This window comes from Euprymna scolopes, chromosome 2 (genome assembly GCF_053919585.1).
Source record: "Euprymna scolopes isolate OS-2025 chromosome 2, ASM5391958v1, whole genome shotgun sequence".
In the NCBI taxonomy this organism is placed as follows: Eukaryota; Metazoa; Mollusca; class Cephalopoda; order Sepiida; family Sepiolidae; genus Euprymna; species Euprymna scolopes.
In genome coordinates this window covers 119,021,843-119,047,014 of record NC_136483.1, presented here as the reverse complement: position 1 = coordinate 119,047,014, position 25,172 = coordinate 119,021,843, and the positions used below count along the sequence as shown (strand labels likewise).

The 25,172-nt window shown below is 34.7% G+C and overlaps 1 protein-coding gene across 1 annotated transcript; it reads right to left on the bottom strand.

The window, feature by feature from the left end:
* Positions 1 to 279: 279 nt before the first annotated feature.
* On the bottom strand, positions 280 to 24,642 carry LOC145294930 (potassium channel subfamily K member 18-like). The gene is made up of 2 exons (XM_080141423.1): positions 22,864 to 24,642; positions 280 to 2,969 (listed from the first exon to the last, which is right to left on the bottom strand). The coding sequence occupies exons 1-2, from the start codon at positions 23,318 to 23,320 to the stop codon at positions 1,924 to 1,926; spliced, it is 1,503 nt and encodes a 500-aa protein (XP_079997549.1). The 5' UTR covers positions 23,321 to 24,642; the 3' UTR covers positions 280 to 1,923.
* Positions 24,643 to 25,172: the final 530 nt, after the last annotated feature.

The following is a 25,172-nucleotide window of genomic DNA, read 5'->3' as shown; positions in this document are numbered from 1 at the left end:
ATGGTAATTAAAAGGTGGCTCCACACTCCCCAAAGCTGCAAGCTGGCGCCTCACCACTGGATATAGTTTAAGGTCATATCCAGGGCCGCATCGAGTTGATACTCCTGACATGTTATTGTCCAACTTGTTTATAGTGCACATTCAGACCAACTGCCTTGTAAAATGATTCAAATTTGGTGTTTTCTGTTAGACAACTAAAGTAGTATCGTCTTCTCATAGAGAAACAAAAACCTCATTCTGGACAATGAATCGCCTCAACTAATCCAGAAGATGATATATTGAAATTAAAATTTTTAGATTATAGTTTTTGATAGCATGAACATATAATATCATCCGGTCATCTCTCGGCTCAGTCCATCATTAGTTCGTCATGTATAAGCTTGATATATCATTTTATTGCTTAATACATAGATTGAGTAACTTCTTCTTCTTACTACTACTACTACTACTACTACTACTACTACTATTATTTAGGATTTAATGATTATCAAGAATCCATTCTGGCCTGCCCCTCTTTTTAATATTTATCAATGATCTCCCAAATCACATTCTGAGATCATTTCTTGAAACACTAGAGGAAGACCTCCAGTCTGTTGTGGAATGAGGACAAAAATGGATGGTGGCATTCAATGCTTCCAAGACTAAGCTTATTTCCTTCAATAATTACAAGAAACCTTCTCAACCACCAATAGCTATGGCTAAAGAAACATTATCTGAAAGTACTTCTTTCAAACTCCTTGGCTTAACGTTCACAGGGAACATAAATTGGAACAGATACATTGAGAGTATTTCCATAGTTGCTGCAAGGAAGGTGGGCTCTCTCTACCATGCTAGAAAGTTACTTACGCCTGATAGTATCCTGTACCTCTACAAAGCCACCATTCTCCCATGTATGGAGTATTGTTGTCACATTCGGGCTGGTGGATTTGTTACTAGTCTCTTACTCCTGGACAGTATTCAAAAAAGAGTTGCCAACCTGATAAGTCCTGAACTGTCATCTAAGCTTCAGACACCGACAAAATTTTGCATCCCTCTGCCTGTTCTACAAGTATTTTAATGGTGGATGCTCTGACGAACTACAAGCCCTTGTAACCCTTCGATGTAAATACTCTCAACAAACCCGACAAGCAACAAAATCCAACCCCCACACAGTAGAGATCCCTAGATGTAAGAGTTTCTTCTCCACAACTGCTAGACTTTGGAACTCCCTTCCGGGTTCCTGCTTTCCCAACTGTACTGACATGCAAAAGTTCAAGTGTAATGTGAACAGACATCTTGCTGCTCAACTCCATGAAACTTATGGCTCTGATAGTAGCCCTCTACATCAAAGTGGTACTGTGCCTTGTTCAGGGTTAAAATGGAATAATAAAAAAAAATATGCAGATGAAATAACCATCTATGGCAACACTTTGAAGAACATTGATGATCAAGACCTTCTAATCTGAGCACATTGTGCAATGAGGAAAAAGATATCTGGTTACTTTTAATACATCTAAAACCAATCTTCCACCCTTTTATCACTAATACTCGGATTCTAACTTTGCCCTAATTGAGATGAAGGGCTTTCTTCTTGAGAAATCCCCACTGCTTTGACAAGGACTGACTTTTACTTCAGATCTGAAATGGAAAACTAACATCAAATCTGTTGCCAAAGTTGCTGGAAAAATAATTGGTCTTCAGCTGTCCGCTATATAATCCAATTCTGTACAGTCTTAACCATCATTATCAATCATTGTCCTCCTGAAAACTTCATTAAACTTTATCTTTGAGTGGCTTTTAGGCCTTGATAAGCGATAACCTGTTAGTGGATTAAAAGTAACTATTCAGTTGAGTGTGTACTCTGAAAATTCCCCATCAGTAAAGTCATCTATATATTATTACAATAATGTTTAGATTTATATGAATGGTTAATTCCTTAATTGTTTAAGCAATACTGGCTTCTTCTTCTTCTTTTTCTTCTTCTTCTTCTAATATGGAGATCTGTTTATCTTCAATTAGTCCCATTCTACGACCAAGATCAGTGAATTTAAGAATGACTTCCTGTTGCATGAGATTAAAACACATTGCGATCATAGCCATCCCAAAAAGGAGATATAATGTACAAATGGCCTGCTTTTCAGCACTGGCCCATGACTCGACATCTGATCCTGGAACAAAATCACCGAACCCAATCGTACTTAGCGTCACAAAGCAGAAGTAAGAACTAATCAGATAGTCCCAATTTTTCTCCCACAATGAAAAAAGCACGGCCCCTAGAAACACATAAGCAGCAATGATCAACAGAGAGATGGACACAGGTACCCGCACTTCAGGTACCCGGCTCGATATTTCGTTATTTAGATCTTTTTGATATGATTTCACTTTTTCTCGCTTTATCTCGTTTTCAGCTTGAGTATTTGATTTATGTCCCCTTGATTGTTCTTCTTCTGTGTCTGGGGCTTTCTCAATATCGACATCATCAGCGGCCGTGGTTATTTTGCCATTACTAGAAGTCAGTATTTCACTATGAGACATTTCTAGTCGTTTGCTGTTGCGTTTAGTTCGCTGTGTCCTTAAGCGACGTGCATGGCTGCGATCACGGGCGATTTCTCTTATCTGCAATGCTTTGCTTGCCTTGGATGTGGATGAAAAATCCTCTTCGTCTGCGGCTTCCTGTTTGTTTCCATTCGTAAGCAGCATTTCGGTTGACCTCCACATTTCATTCCCTTTCTCAATCAGCTCCTCGAGAGCATGTCTGGCCTGCCGAAGTCGTAACCCATGTTCATGCCGTTGGATTGCAATGTAACGCCGAAACTGTTGCCATCGTAAATACAGTCGATAACAAATATGACAGTAGATGAATTTGAATGTTCCTGCCATGAGGGATCCTATTGTGCGCAGGCAAAGTAAAGTCAGTGGGATACCGAAGACAGCATAGATGATGGTCACAATACGACCCCAGGTTGTTTTGGGTGCAATGTGACCATATCCTGTAAAACAAAAATAAATCCATTAAATAAAAGCGAATCTGTGTGTGTGTGTGTGTGTGTGTGTGTGTGTGTGTGTGTGTGTGTGTGTGTGTGTGTGTTTATTTTCAAATATTATATTATATAAATAAATATATGTGGAAGATGAAGATTGTCTGTACGTCTCCAACTTTTAAAGTGATACTATCCAGGAATGGTATAAGTTACACAAGAATTATACTTCTATATTAAGTTGTTCTGAAATTAATCACCGATTTCAGATACAAACCTTTAAATATTGAGTTTATGCAGGATTCATTCACTGAGCTTCTCATCTTACCAATTTTCTATCGTCTATCATTGAAATGCTGACATTAAGTGACTTAGACATTTCTTTGACATTGTGATGTTAGTTTTGTTCAAGAAATGCTTTCAAATATTTATTGGCAAGAATGCATGGTCGTATTTATCATTTATCTGGTTACTTTTAGCTTCTTCTCCCCAAACTGTCTTTGTATTAGTGGTCGTATATATATATATATATATATATATATATATATATATATATATATATAGCATTATAACAGATTTTGAACTTCTGCAAGAAAATACACACATTTTTTCATCTCTGTTATTAAAGACATATGTTTTAAACTTTGAATTTCAAAGAAATATAGGAGACGTTTTGTTATGTATATTTTAAGAAAGCCATTGAAAAAGAAATTGTGGAGGTTTGTGTTTTCTTTGTAATTTTCACGTGGGTTTTGTTAAAAATTTTATTTTATAAATGCTTATTATCAAGAGTGAATGACCACACTCTTCTTTTCTGAAACCACCTTTCAAATTGTTTGATAATTTGTGGACTCTTTTCCACATGCTCTATTAATTAACATTGACTGTTGCTTGGAAAGCATTTGCACTCATGCAAGAAAAGTATGTGTATTTCTTAGTTTTCATTATTATTGTCTTCTGGGAAAAGAGTATGTATCAATCATTAAGCATGTAACATTGTGTAGCAATAAAATATGCAATGAAAATCAACTTTTTAAAAATGATTTGAAAAATTTTTGAATTCTTAAAGAAGAACACACAACATGCAATGTCTGCTAGACACACAATAAAACATGTTTTCGCCAAATGTATTCATCTCAGCCACAACATGGGAAAACTTTGCAGCATAACATGATATATTTTTTTTTAAATAAAATAAATGTTATAATGTCATGCAAAAACATAAAAATCTAACAACTGAAAAATGCAAATATAAGATATAACACTATCAGCGGCTTTCTTGGTATTAGCTATGTCAGCGGCTGGGGTTGCTTGGTCATTTTTGTAGGCTATTGCAACATAAGCAGGTTAACATGAGATGATCTAATTTGTACTTTCCTATTCTTAACCACAAGATTTTTATCTTTAGATTCAAATATCAATAACTACATTTTATTTCAGTATTTAATTTATGTATTTCTGTTTTATTAAAAACTAGCGTTTTTCTCGTCCATAAATGTTTCCCACCCTTCAATCCTGCTTCCATTTTATCTCGCAATTACTTATAACGTCACCAGCTGATTTTCGGACCCCCCCCCCTCCGCTTTTCTTTTATATCGCAAGTTTCTTAAAACGTGACTAGCTAAAGTCCAGAATAAGATCACGCATTTCTTTTAATGGTTAATTTAAAAAAAAAAAAAAAGTCTTTTGAACGCTGATGTTATTAAAACTAAAATTCTTTTCTACAGTTTGCATTTTGGAGACGGAAGTGTTTTTTTCGAGATAAGTGACTTCTATATTAATCATACTTTTTATCTTTAGATTCAAATATTAATAACTACATTTTATTTCAGTATTTAATTTATGTATTTCTGTTTTATTAAATGCTAGCGTTTTTCTCGTCCATAAATGTTTATTTATCTACAAAGTTGATTGCAAAAATAGATTAGGTAATTGTATTCACTTTTAGTTCATGAGAGGGGAATCTATCACCATACTTTCCCTTAAACACGTCCGTTGGACTTTTATTAAGTATAATACTTAATAATTTTTTTTTTTTTTTTTAATGGAGAGTAGAAAACGCATTGTGCGTTATCGGCAGCTCCCGTTACTCTCGCTTCTCCTTATTTGTCTCTCAGTCCTAATTTTTAAATGAGTGATTTTTCTGACAAAGAGAGAAGTAAAAGCTGTGTCCTCTATAGTATCAGACCTGACGGAATGGTTAATGGTTGGCAGTATTTTGCGCAAACAGTTGGCAGAGTTGGTGGAAATTTTCTGTTTCTATGTCTATCCTTGTAGCCATGTCACTAGTAAGGGTGCTGGTGGTAAACGTTTTATCTGGGCTGATGTTATCCGCCTGATAGTCAGGGACCCGAACCTTGGATTGACCACTAAGGAGGCTGTCCTATCAGCAGGTGCAAAGTACTGGGGCTGCTGTATTGCCATTTGGTGAATGGTTTCTGGACCATGCAGTAGCTTCTGGATGCCATATTAGTGGGTAATTGTTACGGCTTTACCTTATCCTGTTCTACAAAAAAAAACAACTTTTTGTTTCTTTTTCCCTCTTAGTTTCCCCTCTCTGTCCTGCTCTAAGCAAATCTTACGACCTAGTCCACAAATTCCAAAATTTCATCATGACAAGTTTCAAGAAAAAATACACGATTAAACTCGGTTCTCCAACTTCCAATGAAGACCCCCACTACCATGTCTCCTTCTCCAACATCAGGGGTCTACGAGGTTGAAACCCAATTACAGGAGACTAAACCAGACCTTTTATTTTTAAGTGAAACTGACATTGGACAAGCCATTTCCCTAGAAGAGTTCACAATTAAAGGATACTCTAACTTAACTTCTAAATCTGACACCCAAGATCGCCATGGGCATGGAATATGTGCCTATATTAAAGATAGCTTTCCATGTGGGAGGGACATCTCCAGGGAAGATCCTAACTTACCCTATATGTGCTTCCGGGTTGCTTTAGCTCACACTACTGCATTTATATTTACTCTCTATCGCCCCCACAACAGCGGAGTTACTATCTTTCAAAGCATATCTGAGAAAATTGACCAAGTCCTTTCTACTTATCCTTCAGCTAACATTCACGTATGTGGAGACTTCAATGTTCACAACGTCGAATGGTTGATCCACTCAAACAAGACAGATGATGAGGGGAGGTTCTGTCATGATTTCTCCATTGCTTATGACCTCACTCAGATTGTTCACGAATCCACCTGTGTGCTCGACAATGATGGCCAGTATGTGAGTCTACTAGACCTTTTTCTCACAACTTGCCCTGAACTATGTTCAGTTTCTGTTCTGTCTCCTCTTGGATATTCCGACCACTCTGTTATATCAATTAAGATAAAAACCTCTCCATCGTACAGTATATCAATACACTAAGGCTGACTGGGATAGCTTCCGTACATTTATATGGGATCTACCTCTGTTTCATACCCTCGAAAAAGTTCCAGCAAAAACCTAACAGCCAGCCATGGTTCTCTCCAGAATGCGCTGCTGCCATTGCACACAGAAATCACTTTTTCCACTGCTTCCAACGTAATAGATGTATGGAAACTAAAGCCGCTTTTAGGACTGCCAGCTACCATTATAAGAAAGTAATAAAGAACACAAGAGAGTTGTATGCTCAGCCTGTAAAGTCCAAAGTAGCTGAGCAACGGCTTGGTTCCCACCAGTTTTGGCAAATAGCAAACAAAATCCTGAACAGAAGTGTGTGCTCTATCCCAACTATCATCAATGGACCTGAGATAATCTCGTCAGCATCAGACAAAGCCAAACTCTTTGTCAAGAACTTTGCAGCTAATTCTACCCTTTGCGACCAAGGCCGCCAACCCCCAATAATGTATCAGAAAACACGCTATGTGATATACATATATCTGTACGTGATGTTGCCAAGCTAATCAAAAACCTTGATTCCAGTAAAGCAACATTCCAATTATAGTACTCAAAAAACTTCAACCAGAACTAGCGCCCATACTTACAAAACTATTTAAACGTTGTCTTAAGGAGATTAGCTTCCCATCACCCTGGAAAATCTCATCAGTATGCCCTGTATTTAAGAATTCAGGTGATCGCTCATCCCCCTCTCAATACAGACCAGTAAGTCTCCTGTGCGTCATGAGTAAGTTACTGGAATCTGTGTTAAATACAGAAGTAATCAACCATCTAAACAAAAATAACCTTCTTAGTGACACTCAATATGGTTTCCGTTCTGATAGATCTACAGCAGATGTGCTTACAGTTATATCTTATAGGATTAGAAAATCTCTTAACGGAGGTAACCTTTCTAGGGCAATTGCTCTTGACATATCTAAGGCCTTTGATAGCATATGGCCTAAAGGTTTACTTCACAAGATCTCTAGCTATGGTGTAGCTGGAAATGACTTCTCAATTATTAAATCATTTCTTTCTGATATGTTCATAAGAGTAGTAGTTGAGGGGCAAAAATCAGAAGCTCACAGTATTAATGCTGGAGTCCCTCAGTGGTCCATCCTGGGCCCAACTCTTTTCCTGATCTACATTAATGATCTTCCAAATCACATCCTTACATCATTTGTAGACATTTATGCTGATGACACTACCATTTATGGTAGCACATCTAAGACAGTAAACGACCAAGTTCTCTCCGATTCTCTCTCCTCTGATCTTTAGCACGTGGTACAATGGGGAAAGGAGTGGTTGGTTACTTTTAATGCATCTAAAATCAAGCTTCTCTCTTTACATCATCAACACTCTAATCCACATCTGGCATCAATTGAAATGAATGGCTCTCGTCTTCAGGAGGCTTCAAGTTTTGACAAGCTTCTGGGCTTGACCGTTACTCCTGATCTTAAATGGAACATGTACATCAAATCTGTTGCCAAGGCCGCTGGAAAAATGGTGGGATCTTTCTATCGATCCAGAAGATATTTCACTGCTGATGCAATTCTCTATCTATATAAGAGCCAGGTACGTCCAAGGATGGAATACTGTTGCCACATCTGGGCAGGAGCTGCTAGAAAGGACTTGTCCTGCCTTGATAGAGTTCAAAATAGACTTCGTAGCCTCGTAGGAGATGTCATTTTCTCTTCCCTGCAACCTCTATCTCACAGAAGAGATGTTGTGAGTTTGTCTTTGATGTATCGTTATTTTCATAGAAAGTGTTAGATTGAGCTTCAGTCTATGGTTCCTCCCTCGCCAAACTTTCACAAGAAACACTCATCTAGCTGAAAACACTATCAATAATTCCACCAACTCTTTATCTGTGCCTAAACCTAAACGTAGATTCCATGAACAAGGCTTCTTTCTTAGAACTGCACGCCTGTGGAATTGTCTTATGTTTTCCTGCTTTCCGGCTGACTACAATATGGTTGTCTTCAAGTCTAACGTAAACAAGTTCTTGATGAGCCGTTCCATATAAGTTAATAAATTTACCGAATTGGTTACTATATTGTCCAATTTCTACTGTACACTCTTTAACCCTTATTCTCGAGTGGCCTCTTGGCCTTGATAATGTGGTGATGCCTGTGTAAAAAAATAAAAAAGATATGATAAATGGTACAACAATATTTTCTTTTGTTTTATTTTTGATACAAACTTTTTTGCTAACGGTTTTTCGAGACTTGAATGCATCGTAAGTGTTTGTTAGGTAAGAATAGCTCATATTCATTAAATGGTTCCAGGTTTGATGTGCAAAATTTTTTCACTTACTTGTGTTCCTCACTTACCAAAGTTCAAATCTGTTTCTCTCCAAAGCCATACACATATTTTAATGTTTATTTATATCATATTATGCTAGATCTTTTATGTCCAATTTCCAAAATGGTATCCGTCATAATTGCCTACTTTTTGCCTTATCTAATTGTCCCATTGTTTAATTTGGCATTTCGTAAATACTAGACATTTTTACCTGCTTTTAGTCAGAATTCTTAATCAGATTTCAATTTTAAACATTTGATGAATCGTATTTATTTTGTCCATTGAAAGTAACGCAAAGGAATGTCGTCATTGACAATTTCTCTCCATTGTATTCAAAATAATCGTTTTTATGATTTTTTGCTCACTAGGAATTTTCACACAGGCCATCATCAAAGATTTCTCCTCAAAGAACAACCTGTGGTGTTCCCTGGAGTTTGTATTAGAACAAATCTCTCCAGATTTCCAGTACTCTCCACCTCTTTCAATAACTTTTGCAAATTAATTTGCATTATCACAACAGCCATTTATGATTAATTTCTCTGGCAATGACGATTGACCTTCACTGGTTCCAACCCTCTTTGCACTCATCCATTGGCGGTTTGGTTAGTGCTTTCTCTCCTCAATGTTTCCATCCCCCTTCACCTCTCATGACTATTTGGTGTGGTACCAGTTGATGCCAACACTTTTTTATGGGTTGGGGGATAATTTGTAATTATACACTTGTTTAGTTTTCTCCATTCCATATGGTATTTCTTTATGTTTTTGTTTTACCGTTTTACTTCTGTCATAGATTTTTATGTCCGATTAGCATATAGCTCATATGTATTAGTTTCTGAATTCAAGAAGGTTGCTGTAATATTTCAGCCATTTCCATGATTGTTATCCATTGTATCTTTGCAGTCATCTCTCTTCCATTCTTTTTTCAAAGTTTTTCGGGATTTTTCCTAGTGCTCCTACTATTATAGGTATTATTTTGAATTTGGCCAGTTTCGAACAAGGGATGTGACCATCCAACCATTGTGAAACCCAAGTTAATTCAAGATCAAGTAGATACATTCCATAGTTGGATTTCTCCGTGGTTAATAGACTTTCTTATGTGTGGCGCGGTTGCTCAAATGGTAGAGTACTTGTTTCACATACAAGAGACACCTGCGTTCGTATGTGTTCAATATCATCTCTGAAAATTATATATATATATATATATATATATGTGTGTGTGTGTAGTTTCTAGAAACAGTTCGAGCTCTCTGGCAATTGAACTACCTAAAGTTATTGCTTATTTGTTCATTGAGTAAAAAGCAATTTGGACTCTTCGGCAATTGACAATGTTTACTTTGAGTTTACCTAGAAATTTCTTTTACATTTAGCAGATAGCATAGAGGTTAGAAGCCCGACTATCAGCTCGATGGTCAGGTATTGGTCTTGGATTGAGGCATCTGCTTGCCTAGCCGTAACGCAGTGCTGTGATACAGTATGACAGTCTCTGTGGATTACTATATATATTAAAAACTCTTTTTTCTATTTATTTCAAAAGAAAATACAACTTTGTTATATATGGGTCGTGAAATTGTATTCATCTGCAAAATATGTTAATTTGCATATTCTTTTAAACATTCATTTTAATTAATTCCTTATTAGTTTTTTTCGGTTTTCGTATGGGATGATCATCTTTAATTAACTTACGTGTAAATATATTCATGCAGATATTCTACACGATTTATACTTGCGTAATATTTGCATAAAAAGTTATAGTAAACACAAACCTCTTTCTATATATATTCATATATTCGTGTATGTATTTGTTTAAAAAATTTTGCCTCTGTCAGTTTTTGGTCTACAGACATGAAACTTAATATATATGTGAAACTTTATATTTGGGTTTTAGTTGGGGAAAATCGGTACAAAAGTGTGAAAATTAAAGAAATGGAATTTGCCAGGTGAAGATTTAACAACAGCATTACGAATATGCATGCATAACGTAATAGGTATTGGTTCATGTTTTAATTTTTAGCCTATGTCTTTATAGCTCAGGCATTAACGTCAAAGGAAAAAGTAAATTGCAAACTAAACGTTTTGATTTTGATTCTTGGTGGTGGCGCATAAGTCATTTTTTTTTTTTTTATACTTTTTAAATTATTACTATATATTGGGTCCAATATAATAAATACGAAATCTGCATTAATCAGAATATCAGATTTTAGCATATTTTACGACCAGGCAATATATATATATATATATATATATATATATATATATATATATATATATATATATATATATATAGTCATCCACATACAGTACAGTTTCGCTGTTTCACAGCTCATCAGTGTGGCTAGACAAGCCACTACCTCAAGCTTAAATTGAAACGCGATCGCCCAAACGACAGTTAAACAGTTACATTTGATCGCTACAAACAACCATCTGTTTCAGTCAATGAGACTTCGTCAGGCGACTCTGAACCATTCGACGCCTTGTTGTATTCATTAGTCCCTACTTTTGAATATCTCAAACCGAAATTTATATATATTAGATGTGTGTGTAGACATAAGATTTTATTCTATTGTTGATGTTAGTAGGAGCAGTGCACTTTTAGCACGACATCTGAATTTTATTTCTTCCAATAGTAATCCTCAACCGAGTGTCATCAGCGGAAGATATTAACAAACAAACATGCTACAACAAACTACTAAATATGAAGTTTTTCTCAAGAGCTACTTAACTGTCCTGAATTTGAAATTATTTGCAATCAATCTAAATGTGATTTTCTAATAAACTATACGCGTTGTGTTTCATTTTCTATGGATTGAATAAAATGAGCACTTTTACATTTACTAAGTGTTCGAGTTATTTTTCTGCTCATTATTTTTGTTGGTGGGCTATTTCTGTACAAGCGGTGACGTGGAGGGAGAGAGAGAGAGAGAGAGAGAGAGAGAGAGAGAGAGAGAGAGAGAGAGAGAGAGAGAGATGGGGGGGGTGGAGGGGACAATAGGACAATAGCTCCGAGGATTCAAATTGTGTGTGGAGGAGGACATCCAATTATATTCCAATTATCTTCCTCTTAATATTTTTTTAGTACTAGGATTTATACTTGAGTTTTTGGGAAATTCAATCAAGCAGTTGGCTTCAGACACCACAAGGACATCAGCAAACCTCGCCACTGTCTAAAAGTATAGTACAAAATTTAAAGTTAGAACCGAAAATTCCTTTCCAATTGTACAAGACGGCGTGTATATGGGTATGTGTGTATGTGTGTGTGTGGGAGGGATCGACTTCCAGATCTGGTTCTGTGGTGGTATTTGATACGCGCACAGAAATAATCTCTGGTGTAAGACTGTACGTTTGGTTGAATCTACCGTTTGTCTTCTTATCTCGATAGATAAGACGTGTAACATGTGGAACGCATCTCAAAAAGATGAACACTTTGATGTGATCTCTTTTATCCATCTTTCTATGTTTCTTTCTAATTCACGAATACTTACGTCGTACGTGAAAGTGGCTTCGTTTATTTGTTTGGTTACCCCCCTCACCCGCCCCTAGCCGTTGTTGTTTTAAACAACTTATACAGATGCTATGCTCAGATGAGATACCGATTCAAAGTTTAGTTTAAAAATTATGGTAAATGTTATTTTTAACCGTAACACAACGCCGACCGTTCTAGTTTGTGTTTTAAAGGGGTTTCGAAGCCGTTGAAAATTTACCATTCTGTTGCTCTTACGACCTGTTTCTAGGGAATATTTTCTTTCGCGTTGGTGGTGGGGGAAATATTGACAACATGGCAGTTTTCCATCTCCGTTTTTCAGTGGAGAGAGGGCGTATGTGCAACAGCTACAAAATGAGTTATCTGTAAAAAAAAATATTCCCTAGAAACAGGTTTAAACCCGTCGCAAATTTACCGTTCTGTTGTTTTTAAAACAACAGAACGGTAAATTTGCGACTGGTTTAAATGCCAGATTCGTTTTCAGCGATCTCGAAACCCCCTAAAAACACAAACTAGAATGATCGGCGTTGGGTTACGGTTAAAAGTAACATTTACCATAATTTTTTACAATGCCCCTACTCCCTACAAAAAAAAAAAAAAAAAATGATAATATATACAAAAGCGAAAAACTATACTTACACTGCTGTAGTTATTCTTCCTTAATTGCATATTTTTGCTTGTGATTTAGACATTACACACATTTGTTGAAGGTAAGACATTATCAATTGCAAAAAGAATAAATTTTTATTGAGAATTTGTTAAGACAATAAAAAGTACAGACTCTGTAGTAAATAACAGTTTAGAGAGTCCAAGAATGTTCTAAATGAATAAAAAAGGAGTTGTAAGTAGAAATTGAGTGGTCATGTTTTGTTTTTTTTGTTTTTTTTTTTACGAAGTCATCACCACTTATCAAGGCTAAGAGGCCACTCGAGGATAAGGGTTGAAGAGTGTTAGACAATTGGACAATAAAGTAATGGAAATTCGTTAAATTTGTTAACTTATATGGAACGGCTCATCAAAATACATTAGACTTGAAGACAACCATATTGTAGTCAGCTGGAAAGCAGGAAAACGGAAGACAATTCCATAGGCGTGCAGTTCTAAGAAATAAGCCTTGTTCATGGAATCTACATTTAGGTTTAAGCACAGATAAAGAGTGGGGGAAATTGTTGATAGTGTTTTCTGCTTGGGGGCTAGATGCTTAAGTGAGACAATTGCCTCACTACCATCTGATTTTCTAATGTGGCCATATTGTGGATTTGCTTCTATCAGTTAAACCTCATCGACCAGTGGTTCGTGTTTGTTGTTCCTGTGATACCGTTTCATCAGTACTTTCCCAAGGTGACTTAGCCGAGCAGGTAAGGTGAACCCAGTGGTTGAGCGTCTGTTAAATTTGAATAGTCATTCATGTGGTGTAGCGTTGTTTGATGTATACAGCAATGAATGACTAGCATGCAAAGCTTCAGCCACGACTTCTTCCCAGCGTGACTCTAGAAGACCTTTAGTTTTTAAAGTTAGAAGGATTGACTGCCAGATAATGCCAATGGACCTTTCCACTTGGCCATTGCCTTCCGGATTATATGGAGTTGTTCTACTTGTGACAACTCCATGATTGTGTAGGAAAGTTCATGTTTCTTGAGAAAGCAATGAAGATCCTCTGTCGCTATGTATGTACGCCGGCATGCCAAAGATAGAGAATAGATTGGATAGGCAGCTGTTGACAGTTTTGGCTTCCATGTTTGGGCAGGGATAAGCAAAGATAAATCTGGAAAATTCATCTACAATAGTTAATAAATATCTGTTCCAAGATGAAGAAAGTAGTGGCCCCTTAAAGTCAATGCTTAGACGATCAAATGGCTGAGTTGTTTTGACTAGATGTAAGTTAGGTGGTTTGTGACAATTTGGTTTGATAATATTGCATGTTTGGCAATTAGCTGTCACTGCGCAGATTTCTTCAACTGAGTATGGCAAGTTCCTACTTCAAATAAAATATATCGTTCTCGTTACACCTGGGTGACATAGGGATTTGTGTAATGCTAACAGTTTGCTGTCCGTAAGTGTAGCACAACTTGTTCGCGTTAGAGTGTCTGCTGCCACATTCTTTTTTCCTTCTCGGTACTGGATGTCAAAACTAAAAGATGCAAGATTGATTCTCCAGCACAGTATCTATTCATTTTTTATTTTGCTATGATTCTGTGTATCAAACATGAATCAGACAGATTTTTGGTCTGTTTTTTACCAATTAAGAAATGTCTCCATTTCTCGAGTCGTTTGACTGTGTATATATATTGGATTGATATTGTAGACGTGCGTGCATATTAACTTGTCTCTATTTTTTTAGTGTGAGAGTGTGTATGTATGGACTTGTTTGTACATGTGTTCAATAAGCTGTGTCTATATACGAACGCCGTGTTTAGTAGTTTTCGTTGTGTCACGCGTGTTTGATCTGGAAGAAAAACAAAAAACAGGAAGAAGAATTTGAAGAATTTGATTTTTATATTGCTTGTGAATTTTCTGCAATTATAATTGCTTCGATCGATCAAATGGTTAGGTCACTGTACTTAGAGAGGCGGGAAGTTCGAACCTTATACGGGTATACATTTTTTAGCTTTTGTTACCAAATGAACCACATTTTAACGTTTATTTCAGTTGAATTTTTTATTGTTTTCATCTGGAATTACAATACTTCGGCATTCTTCAGGTGCATCTTGTCAAACTCAGGAATCTTTCTGTAGAACTTGGGAATCTCTACGGAATTTTGAATGGAACTTTTTAGTTAATCCACAGAAGATGTTCTCGTTCCATCAGCCATAGTCCAGTAGAAGTCTTAAGTAATTCGTAATTGTATTTTCAGTGTCGCCCACACCGAGGATTGAACCTTCAACCTTAGAAGGAATTTATATCCATTACGTCACAGGTTCTTGCCAAAACATTGTGCGAATAGCATTCAATATGAGAAGAGTAGTCTGAATAATCCAAATTATACAAATTATTGATGTTTTATCTCCAAAATTCTGAAACATGTACTGTTTTACTTTTATTTTCTCTATAATTTATGGAAATTAAGATCCCAGGCAATATCGAGTTTCCCTGCTAGTTTAATTTAAGGCACATAGTGGTTCGACTGTTTCTGTAAACGATTTACGAAAATGGCCGGAAAGCAACGATAACAAAATTTAATAATTCAGACGAGCGGAAAGCAAGGAGTTTCTGTAAGAAGCAAAACAATATTAAATTGCGTTGTATCAGCAAATCAGAATGATGTCAACCTTATATCCTTTTCGGGGCCAGTTTCCTTCCTTATCTACAGCATCCTGTTGTTTACTCATTCTTTGTTTTTGTTTGTTGTACACCACCACCACCACCACCGCAACAACAACAACAGCAACATGAGACAAAACTAATACACAATTATTTCAAAACAACAACAACAACAACAATACAAAATATAACTAATATCTACTAGGATAATGTCCAAGATCAGTGCTTGGAAAATTAAGCTATCGGAAGTAGATACGGTTGATTATGGAACGGAATAGAGTTATGGAGTCCAGACGAAAACGAAACCATATATTTATTTAAAAATTACTTTAGTTTTGACACTTCTTGTGTTATTACGAAAAAAAAAAACACCTCTTGTAATATCAAATAATAAAACAAATATTTTATTAAAAATATAATTTAGTTTTAACACTTGTTTTACGACGAAGCAACAACAAAAGCACAATTATTTAATTGGCACTTCTGCATGTCAGTGACATATTAGCAGCAGAAACGAATTATTGACTCCTGTTATTCGAAAGAGAAATGACATTTAGCGGCCATTATGTGAACCTCAAATATAAACAAATGGGCAAATGTGTAGTTTAGCAGCGCAAATTATTTGACAGACAAAAATTTAAAAAAAACTATTTTTATATAAAACGCATTATTAGACCCTAAGGCTGAAATAAAATCAGAAAAAATTTCATTTTTATTATTTTTTCAGCATTTTTTATTAGACTAAATGTACGACAATCGAGGCCGCCATATTGTTTTATAAATTTGACCTTTCTAAGGTCTGACAGATTGGCCTTTTAAAGGTCAAATTTGGCCTTTTTTACTCTATTGCATGAAACCATGTTTTTGGCCGCCATAGTATTTTGTAATGAAGAGCATAAAAAAAGCCAAATTTAGCCAATCTGTCAAACCTTAGAAAGGCCAAATTTTAAAAGCAATAAAGCGGCCTCGAATTGTTACAAGAAAAGGTCTCCTTTTCTTGTAAGTAAGAAAAACATTAGATAAGTAAAAATGAGATTAGATAGACCGAGATTCGAACCTTGTAAGCAAATTTCAGAAATAGGTTCAGAAATGGAATGTAGAATTCGCATTGTTCAATTTAATATAAAATAGTAGATATGTTTGAGTAAAAAGAATGTTGATTGTTCAATTCTTTTTATGAAAACTGAATTAAAATAAGGTCAGTTAGAAGTACGAACAATAGAAAATTAAAAACATATTGAAAAATGAGTTAGGTCGAAAAATAGGTTAGGAGAATTCTTTATTGGCAGAAGTGTTTTGGAAATGTATGTTTAAGCCACGTGAGTTTCCGACGTGTGTGTGGCATGTGTTTGAAGCCATACATGATGTCATAGCAGAAAATGAATTCTCAATATAGTTTGCTAGTTTTAGGAGATTAGACAGAGTTGGACAGACGGGAGACAGAGCTGACATTGGTCAGAAGAGGATCCCCCTTTGGAAGCGAAGGGTTAGAAAGTTTTAATCATGTAGCCGACTTTTGAATTTCTGGATGTCATCATAATTGCAATCGGCCGAATGTAATAAAAGAACACATCATATTTCGTAACTGCGTCTTTGTGTTGTGTTATTCTTCAACAATTAAAGGTAATGTGAAACATCCTTTATATGAACATTGTGTCCACTCATCGTTATAATGAACTTTGTACATAACTCATCTAAGTAATGTGTCCCCCTCTCTATCATAAGTAATGACTGTCCCGTCTTCTCTGTGTTAAAGAACTGATCACCACCTCTCTCCTCTCTACAATATATGTAATAAGTCCACAGACTGTAAAATGTATAAATGTCGCTGTCACTCTCCTCTCTTCTCCCCCTCATCAATATACATGTCCTCCGTCTCTAGTAAATATGAATGTCCCCATCCTATCTCTTTAAAGACCCCAACTACACAACAGAGTGTCGTACGTTTAGTCTAATAAAAAATGATGAAAATATAAAAATGAATTTTTTTTCTGGTTAATTTCAGCCTTTGGGTCTAATAATGTTTTATATAAAAATAAATAGTTTTTATAAATTTTTGTTTGTCAAATAATTTACGCCGCTAAACTACACATTTACCAACATGCAAAAATATATAATGAAATAAGTAACACAAAACTATTTAAAAATTGAAAGATTTATTGAATAAAAAAATGTATCAAAATATAATATGTATTAATATAATTTCTTTTCAATGAGAGATTTAATGTATCAAAATATAATTTTAGTTTGTCAATGTAGCAAAATAGAATTTTAAAAACATGAAATTTTTATAGAGGTTCAAGAATAATTTTTACAGAAAGATTGTTTTTTTTTTGTTTTGATTTTTTTTTATAGTAAGATTGTATTGGACCCAGTAAAGAATAGATACCCTGTAGCAGAAGACGACGACTGCCGACGACCGGAGCAAGATTTTTTAAATATATATTTACAAAACTTTGGAAGATTTAAAAGGAAAAATATATATATATTTACAAAACATTTTTTTAAGTAACAAAACGAACGTATTTAAATAAATGATATTTGAATAAATGGGTGTCTTTCTGAGTGCGTTTTTAATACATTTACAGAACTTTTTATAAAACTTAGAATAATAATGTCAAGGTCGAATCACCGGTGTAACTTGAAATGTGCTCCGATCGTCGGCAGTCATGCAGAAGTGTCATTTAATTATATAAATTATATATTATAAAGTTTTATTCAATTATATAAATTATATATATATTATAAAGTATCTTTAATATATTTTTATTCATAGCTAGAATGCCTTTCACAAGTTTTATCAACTAATGCTTTCATAAATAATGTATCATAAAACGGTTATCTCCAAACTTGATAATATATAAAACTGTAAAATATATAATTTATAATTAAATAATTGTTTGTTTTTTTTGTGTGCGTTTCGTCATAAAACAAATGTTAAAATTATTTTTTAAATAAAATATATATATATATTTTTTTTTTTTTTTTTACAAAGGCATCACCACATTATCAAGGCCCAGAGGCCACTCAAGGATAAGGGTTAAAGAGTGTACAGTAGAAATTGGTCAATATAGTAATCATTAGTAATGAAAATTTGGTAAATTTAATAACTTATATGGAACGGCTCATCAAGAACTTATTTACTTTAGACTTGAACACAACCATATTGTAGTCAGCCGGAAAGCAGGAAAACGGAAGACAATTCCACAGGCGTGCAGTTCTAAGAAAGAAGCTTTGTTCATGGAATCTACGTTTAGGTTTAGGCACAGATAAAGAGTGGGGGAAATTATTGATAGTGTTTACAGCTAGACGAGTATTTCTTGTGAAAGTTTGGCGAGGGGGGACCATAGATTGAAGCTCAGTTGAACACTTTCCATGAAAATAACGATACATCAGAGACAAACTCGCAACATCTCTTCTGTGAGATAGAGGTTGCAAGGAGGAGAAAAGGACATCTCCTACGAGGCTACGAAGTCTATTTTGAACTCTATCAAGGCAGGACAAGTCCTTTCTAGCAGCTCCTGCCCAGATGTGGCAACAGTATTCCATCCTTGGACGTACCTGGCTCTTATATAGGTAGAGAATAGCATCAGCAGTGAGATATCTACTGGATCGATAGAAAGATCCCACCATTTTTCCAGCAGCCTTGGCAACAGATTTGATATACGTGTTCCATTTAAGATCAGGAGTAATGGTCAAGCCCAGAAGCTTGTCAAAACTTGAGGCCTCCTGAAGACGAGAGCCATTCATTTCAATTGAAGACAAATGTGAATTAGAATGTTGATGATGTAAAGAGAGAAGCTTGGTTTTAGATGCATTAAAAGTAACCAGCCACTCCTTTCCCCATTGTACTACGTGCTCAAGATCAGAGGAGAGAGAATTGGAGAGAACTTGGTCGTTTACTGTCTTAGATGTGCTACCATAAATGGTAGTGTCGTCAGCATAAATGTCTACAAATGATGTAAGGATATGATTTGGAAGATCATTAATGTAGATCAGGAAAAGAGTTGGGCCCAGGATGGATCCCTGAGGGACACCGGCATTAATACTGTGAGCTTCTGATTTTTGCCCCTCAACTACTACTCTTATGAACCTATCAGAAAGAAATGATTTAATAATTGAGAAGACTTTTCCAGCTATACCATAGCTAGCGATCTTATGAAGTAAACCTTTATGCCATACCCTATCAAAGGCTTTAGATATGTCAAGAGCAATTGCCCTAGAAAGATTGCCACCGTCGAGAGATTTGCTAATCCTATGCGATATAACTGTAAGGACATCTGCTGTAGATCTAGCAGAACGGAAACCATATTGAGTGTCACTAAGAAGGTTATTTTTGTTGAGATGTTTGATTACTTCTGTATTTAACACAGATTCTAGCAACTTACTCATGACGCACAGGAGACTTATTGGCCTGTACTGAGAGGGGGATGAGCGATCACCTGAATTCTTAAATACAGGGCATACTGATGAGATTTTCCAGGGAGATGGGAAACTATTCTCCTTAAGACAACGTTTAAACAGTTTTGTAAGTATGGGCGCTAATTCAGGTTGAAGTTTTTTGAGTACTATAATTGGAATACCATCAGGGCCAGTTGCTTTACTCGAATCAAGGTTTTTGATTAGCTTCGCAACATCACATACAGATATACGTATATCACATAGCGTGTTTTCTGATACAGGAGGAAATATTGGGGGTTGGCGGTCTTGGTCGCAAAGGGTAGAATTAGCTGCAAAGTTCTTGACAAAGAGTTTGGCTTTGTCTGATGCTGACGAGATTACCTCAGGTCCATTGATAATAGTTGGGATGGAGCACACGCTTCTGTTCAGGATTCTTTTTTCTAGTCCAATACCGGCTTCCATCTTATCTCGAAATTACTTATAACGGCACCAACTTACTTTCGGAAGAACCCCCCCCCCCCATCATCCTTTTCTTTTATATCGTAAGCTTCTTAAAACGTTACTAGCTTAAGTTCAGAATAAAATCACGATTTTCTTTTAACGGCTAATTTCAAAAAAAAATGTTTTGAACGCTACTAACTGAATTTCTTTCAATACAGTTTGCAATTTGGAGACGGAATTGTTTTTGTTGAGATAAGTGATTTCAATCATGCTTTTTATTTTAGATTTAAAATATTAACAACTCCATTTTATTTCAGTATTTAATTTGTGTATTTCTGTTTTATTAAATGCTAGCTTTTTTTTTTTTTTTTTTTTTTTTTTTTTTCCTCGTACATATGTTTATTTCTCTACTGAGTTGATAGCAAAAATTACGAATTATACTCATTTTTAGTTCGTGTGAGGGGAATCTATCACCATACTTTCCCTTAAACACGTCTGTTGGACTTTTATTAAGTACAATAAAATATATGTTTTATTATTTGATAATACAAGAAATATTAAAACTAAAGTAATTTTTAAAAATAAATATATGGTTTCGTTTTTCGTGTCTTGACCCCGTTCCATTCTATAACCAACCATATCCACTTCCGGTGGCTTGATTTTTCCGAGCACTGATCGTGGAGATTTACTTGTTAATAAAAAAGCCAAAACAAAACAAAAATTAGAGGATTTTTTATAACTTGTTTTATAACTTTTATTTACATCAAGCAAGGCATATTGTGACTGAAGCTTATGGGCTTACTGTGATAAGGACCATATTTATAAAAGAGGATCACCTAAGTGGGGAATTGGGCAACAAGATATTTGGTCACATGGCATATGGATGTCTGGATGTTCGCATAATTGGAGAAATACTCTCTTTTTGTCTTTTTTATCATTGTGTTCTGACTGTATGATTAATTCATGCAAAAGCTTACACAACCATATTTTTTTTATAAAACAGGTATTTTATAAATCAATACAAAAATTATTTTAAAAAAAACAGGTACTTTATAAATTAATACTAAAATTATGAAAACAAAAACCCTGATACTTTATAAATTAATACAAAAATTATTTTTAAAAAATAAAACAGGTACACCATTATCAACAAGAATTTAAATCCACCTTTTGAAGTGATCAACTTTAGTGCCCAACCCGCGATCGTTCCTGGACCCTGAAAATAATATACATTTATTGCTTTCGTCTCAACAGAAGAAAGGTACCATTCTATATCCGCGTTTCTGCTTTATGGAACAGCCTGATAAGAATAGTGATGATGCCTACTTGATAAGGGATTAGTTTATTGCTAATCGACTGACGCACCCCACCAAGGAATTTTAAAAACTTTGTAGATCAAAATGCTCTGCTTCTGGGCTTAGCTTTTCAATCACCTCTTCCAATCGTGTGTCACATGTTCCCCCACAGTTGGTTGGGTGGAGGGAGGGGAGGTAAATGCTAACTCAGTAATAAAAATTTAATAGACTGTGTAGATGATAAAAAAGAACTGGAAAAATATATAGCTCAGAAGACAGACAGATTAATCATTGCAGCAAGAAAGGACAAAACATAAAAAAAAATACAGAGGAATTGAAAACAAAAAGACAAGAAAATAATGAATGAGAAATAAAGAAGTTACATGGACAATTCATCAAATTGGCAAGAAAAGAGACGCATAAAAACACATGGACATGGCTATGAAAAGTCACTTGAGCAGAGAGACCGAATTGCTACTGACAACAACAAAGAATGCACCATATCAAAGCTAAGAAATAAGCCAAGACATAGCCAATGTAGACTCTGGGGACAAGGAGACAAAACGGTAAATGGCATAATATGAATGCATCAAACAACACTCAAAGAATATAAAAACAAACAATCAAAGAATATAAAAACAGACACGCCTGTATGGGAAAGTTTATTGAATATTGTGCCAATGACTGAATTTTAACGAACAGACAAACGGTACAAACCAAAAGACAGTACTGGAAAATGAAAACACAAATTCCCTTCGAACATGGAAGTACAAACAGACACTCATCCAAGCATGGAGACCAGATGTCATAATACTCAACACGAAGGAAATCTTCCAAATTGTAGCATGAAGATCAAGGAAGCAGAAAAACAAAGTGAATACATGGAACTTGCTAGAGAACATGAAGAAAGTCGCTATAATACCAATAATTGTAGGAGCACTAGGAACAATCTTAAGAAATCTGGAAAAAAAAAGACTTATGAAAAGAGGTGAGAATCTGAGGATACTTGTCGTTATTCAGATTCCAGTGAACACCACTTGTTATTGTTAGTGATCAATCACTGATGATTTGTGTTAACAACTTAGTGAGTAAAATAATAATAATAATAATAATAATTGTTGTAGAGTAGAATTGCACCAAAATTGGCATGGATAGCATTTGGGATGCTGTTGTGGCATAAACAAAAGAGAGATATTAAAATCAAACTACTATTACTACTATTAACGCTAATACTACTAATAATAAACACATAAGTTTCAAAACTATTGGCTAGAATTGAAGCAAAGTTGGCCTTGAAATTGCTGGGATATCAGATTAACGATACTAATGAAGAGCAACTAATAAATAAAATTCTTACCAATCGTTGTGATGACCGTTACTGAATAAAGAAGAGCTCCTGCGTACGACCACTGAAGTTCTTTTTCTTCGCCAAAGCCGTTCCAACCGGTGTCGTCAATAAACTGTACAATTTTTTCCTCAAATTCGACAATATATTGGTAGGTAACATTAACAAGGTATCGGTCATCATCGTCACTCGAAGACGTCTCAGAGGCATTCAGTATTAGCTTTACATAATGATCTCTGATGGTGGCAATCTGATTCCTCAGTTCTTGTTCATGGGGAGCTTCAAGTTCCATAAAGATCCATCCACCCAGGATGCTGTAGGCAACTACACTTCCGGTCAGTCCGATGTGTGAGAAGATAAACCGAATAGACATTTTGAAACTTCGTACAAATCGCTTCCAGAAGACCTGGATTTTGGTAATTTGGACTTGTACATGGGAACTCCTTCGTCTCTTTAACTTGTCGGCCATTTTTAATTATCAAACAGTGATTGAGTTCAATATTATTGCTAAAAACATGTGATCATATGACACCTTACACATCTCTTAGGTCTCGCGGCTTTGTTGGGAGTTTCACGGTTTTCATTTTATCTTATGGTTAAGGACGATTTTTGCATGGTAAACATTAAAAATAAACGAAAGGAAGTTTGTAGATATAAACAATAGCATCATTTGCAAACGTTATTGCGCTTATTTATAGTAATATTGCAACTGGAAATATTAAAATTGATTGGAAAATATAATTTTGATTACTTAACAACACAGACCAATGTTTGCTTACTAAAAAAACATGTTACTTTTTATGTAACTTGTAATAAAAAAAGCTGCTGATTTTTATTTCAACAAATAACGTAATATAAAAGAAACAAGTTGGAGGGAGGGGAGAGATAGATTTTACTTTATGTACAAAACATATACATTTAATAATATTAGATCTTATGTTTTTTTTTTTAATCCCAATTTTATAGTTAAACATTTAGAATAAATGGTAAACATTTAGAATAAACAAAGTTTGTCAGTTGCAAATGATTGTTTGATTGTTATACGGCATATCAACCCTTTTTGGCTTATTTGATGATGAATTTTGAATTTTGGAAAAAAGACTTTATGCATCAACTTCTTTATACATTAAATATTTATTTATGATGTTTAGTTTGGTTGTTTTGTAGAGGAGAATTGTTGTTTTTGTTTTTAAATTTGTAGACTATGATTGAATTTTGTAAAGGGAAACTAAAAAAAAAACAAAAAACAATAACATCAATGTTTGGTGCATTTTAGATCAGGAAGCCAGTATCTTCACACAGCCTGATTTGGTAGATTCAGTGCGTCAGTTGCAGAAGTTACTCTGACGATTTTTCATGTAGATATGCAACTGCAAACAAAAATAGATCTTTGGTGTTCTTTCAAATTTGATTAGACAATTTCAAATATTCTTGTTAGTGGTCCTCTAAGAATTAACAAGAAAAGTGAATGATCCTCTCTATATTTATTATTTATGTCTCGTTTTTTGTTTTTATTTATTTATACAAAGACTGCTACTTGAAATACTCTCTTTAAAATGTAAAATAATAAACATTTCATTCATAACGTTGTTATAAAAACGAAACAAAATCTTCCTCATTTACTCATATAAACATTAAACTTTGGTCATTTAAAAGCAAATTTAACCATCTTTTAAATGTGACAGTAAAACAACTCCAAAAAGCAAAGAAAAGATAATTTTGCTTTTTTACTTGTAATTTAGAAATAGATAAAATTTGTTGAAAATAAAGCCAGTCACTCTAAAAAAAAAAAAAAAAAAAAAAAAAAAAAGGGAACATTTTAACACAGATGTTAAATATTCGTCCCGAAAATAAAACAAGATTGTGTCAAAATGATTTGTTATAAACACAAAAAATCCCACCCACCCCTAAAATATAATGATAAATAATAGTTAATTAATAAAATGTTTTTTTAAAAGCTGATATGCAAATTAGTTGGCATTGTGATTGAAATCGCATATACATAAGAAATATAGTAAAAAAAAGTCGGTGCATCATTAAGCAGAATGACTTGAAATGGGGGAGGGGGTGACTTTATTGTTAGTGCAAGAAATCAGCACAACTTATTTATTTTAGTTTCATTTTTTGAAAATTTTTATACAAAATTTGATCAATAACATTTTTAGTTAAAACTTTTATAATTAAATTAATCTTAAAAAATCAGTTCTCATCTATTTCTTGTTTTCATAAATAAAAAAAAATCTATTAATGCTGCTACTACTACTACTTCAGTCTTTTCATGAATAATTTTTTAACTTCTATTAAATTGTTCTCCTATATTG

Coding starts and splice junctions, on each gene's coding strand:
- LOC145294930 (XM_080141423.1), bottom strand. CDS start 23,320: ATGGCCGACAAGTTAAAGAGACGAAGGAGTTCCCATGTACAAGTCCAA. Junction 2,970..22,863: donor AACGGTCATCACAACGATTG/GTAAGAATTTTA, acceptor TTTGTTTTACAG/GATATGGTCACATTGCACCC.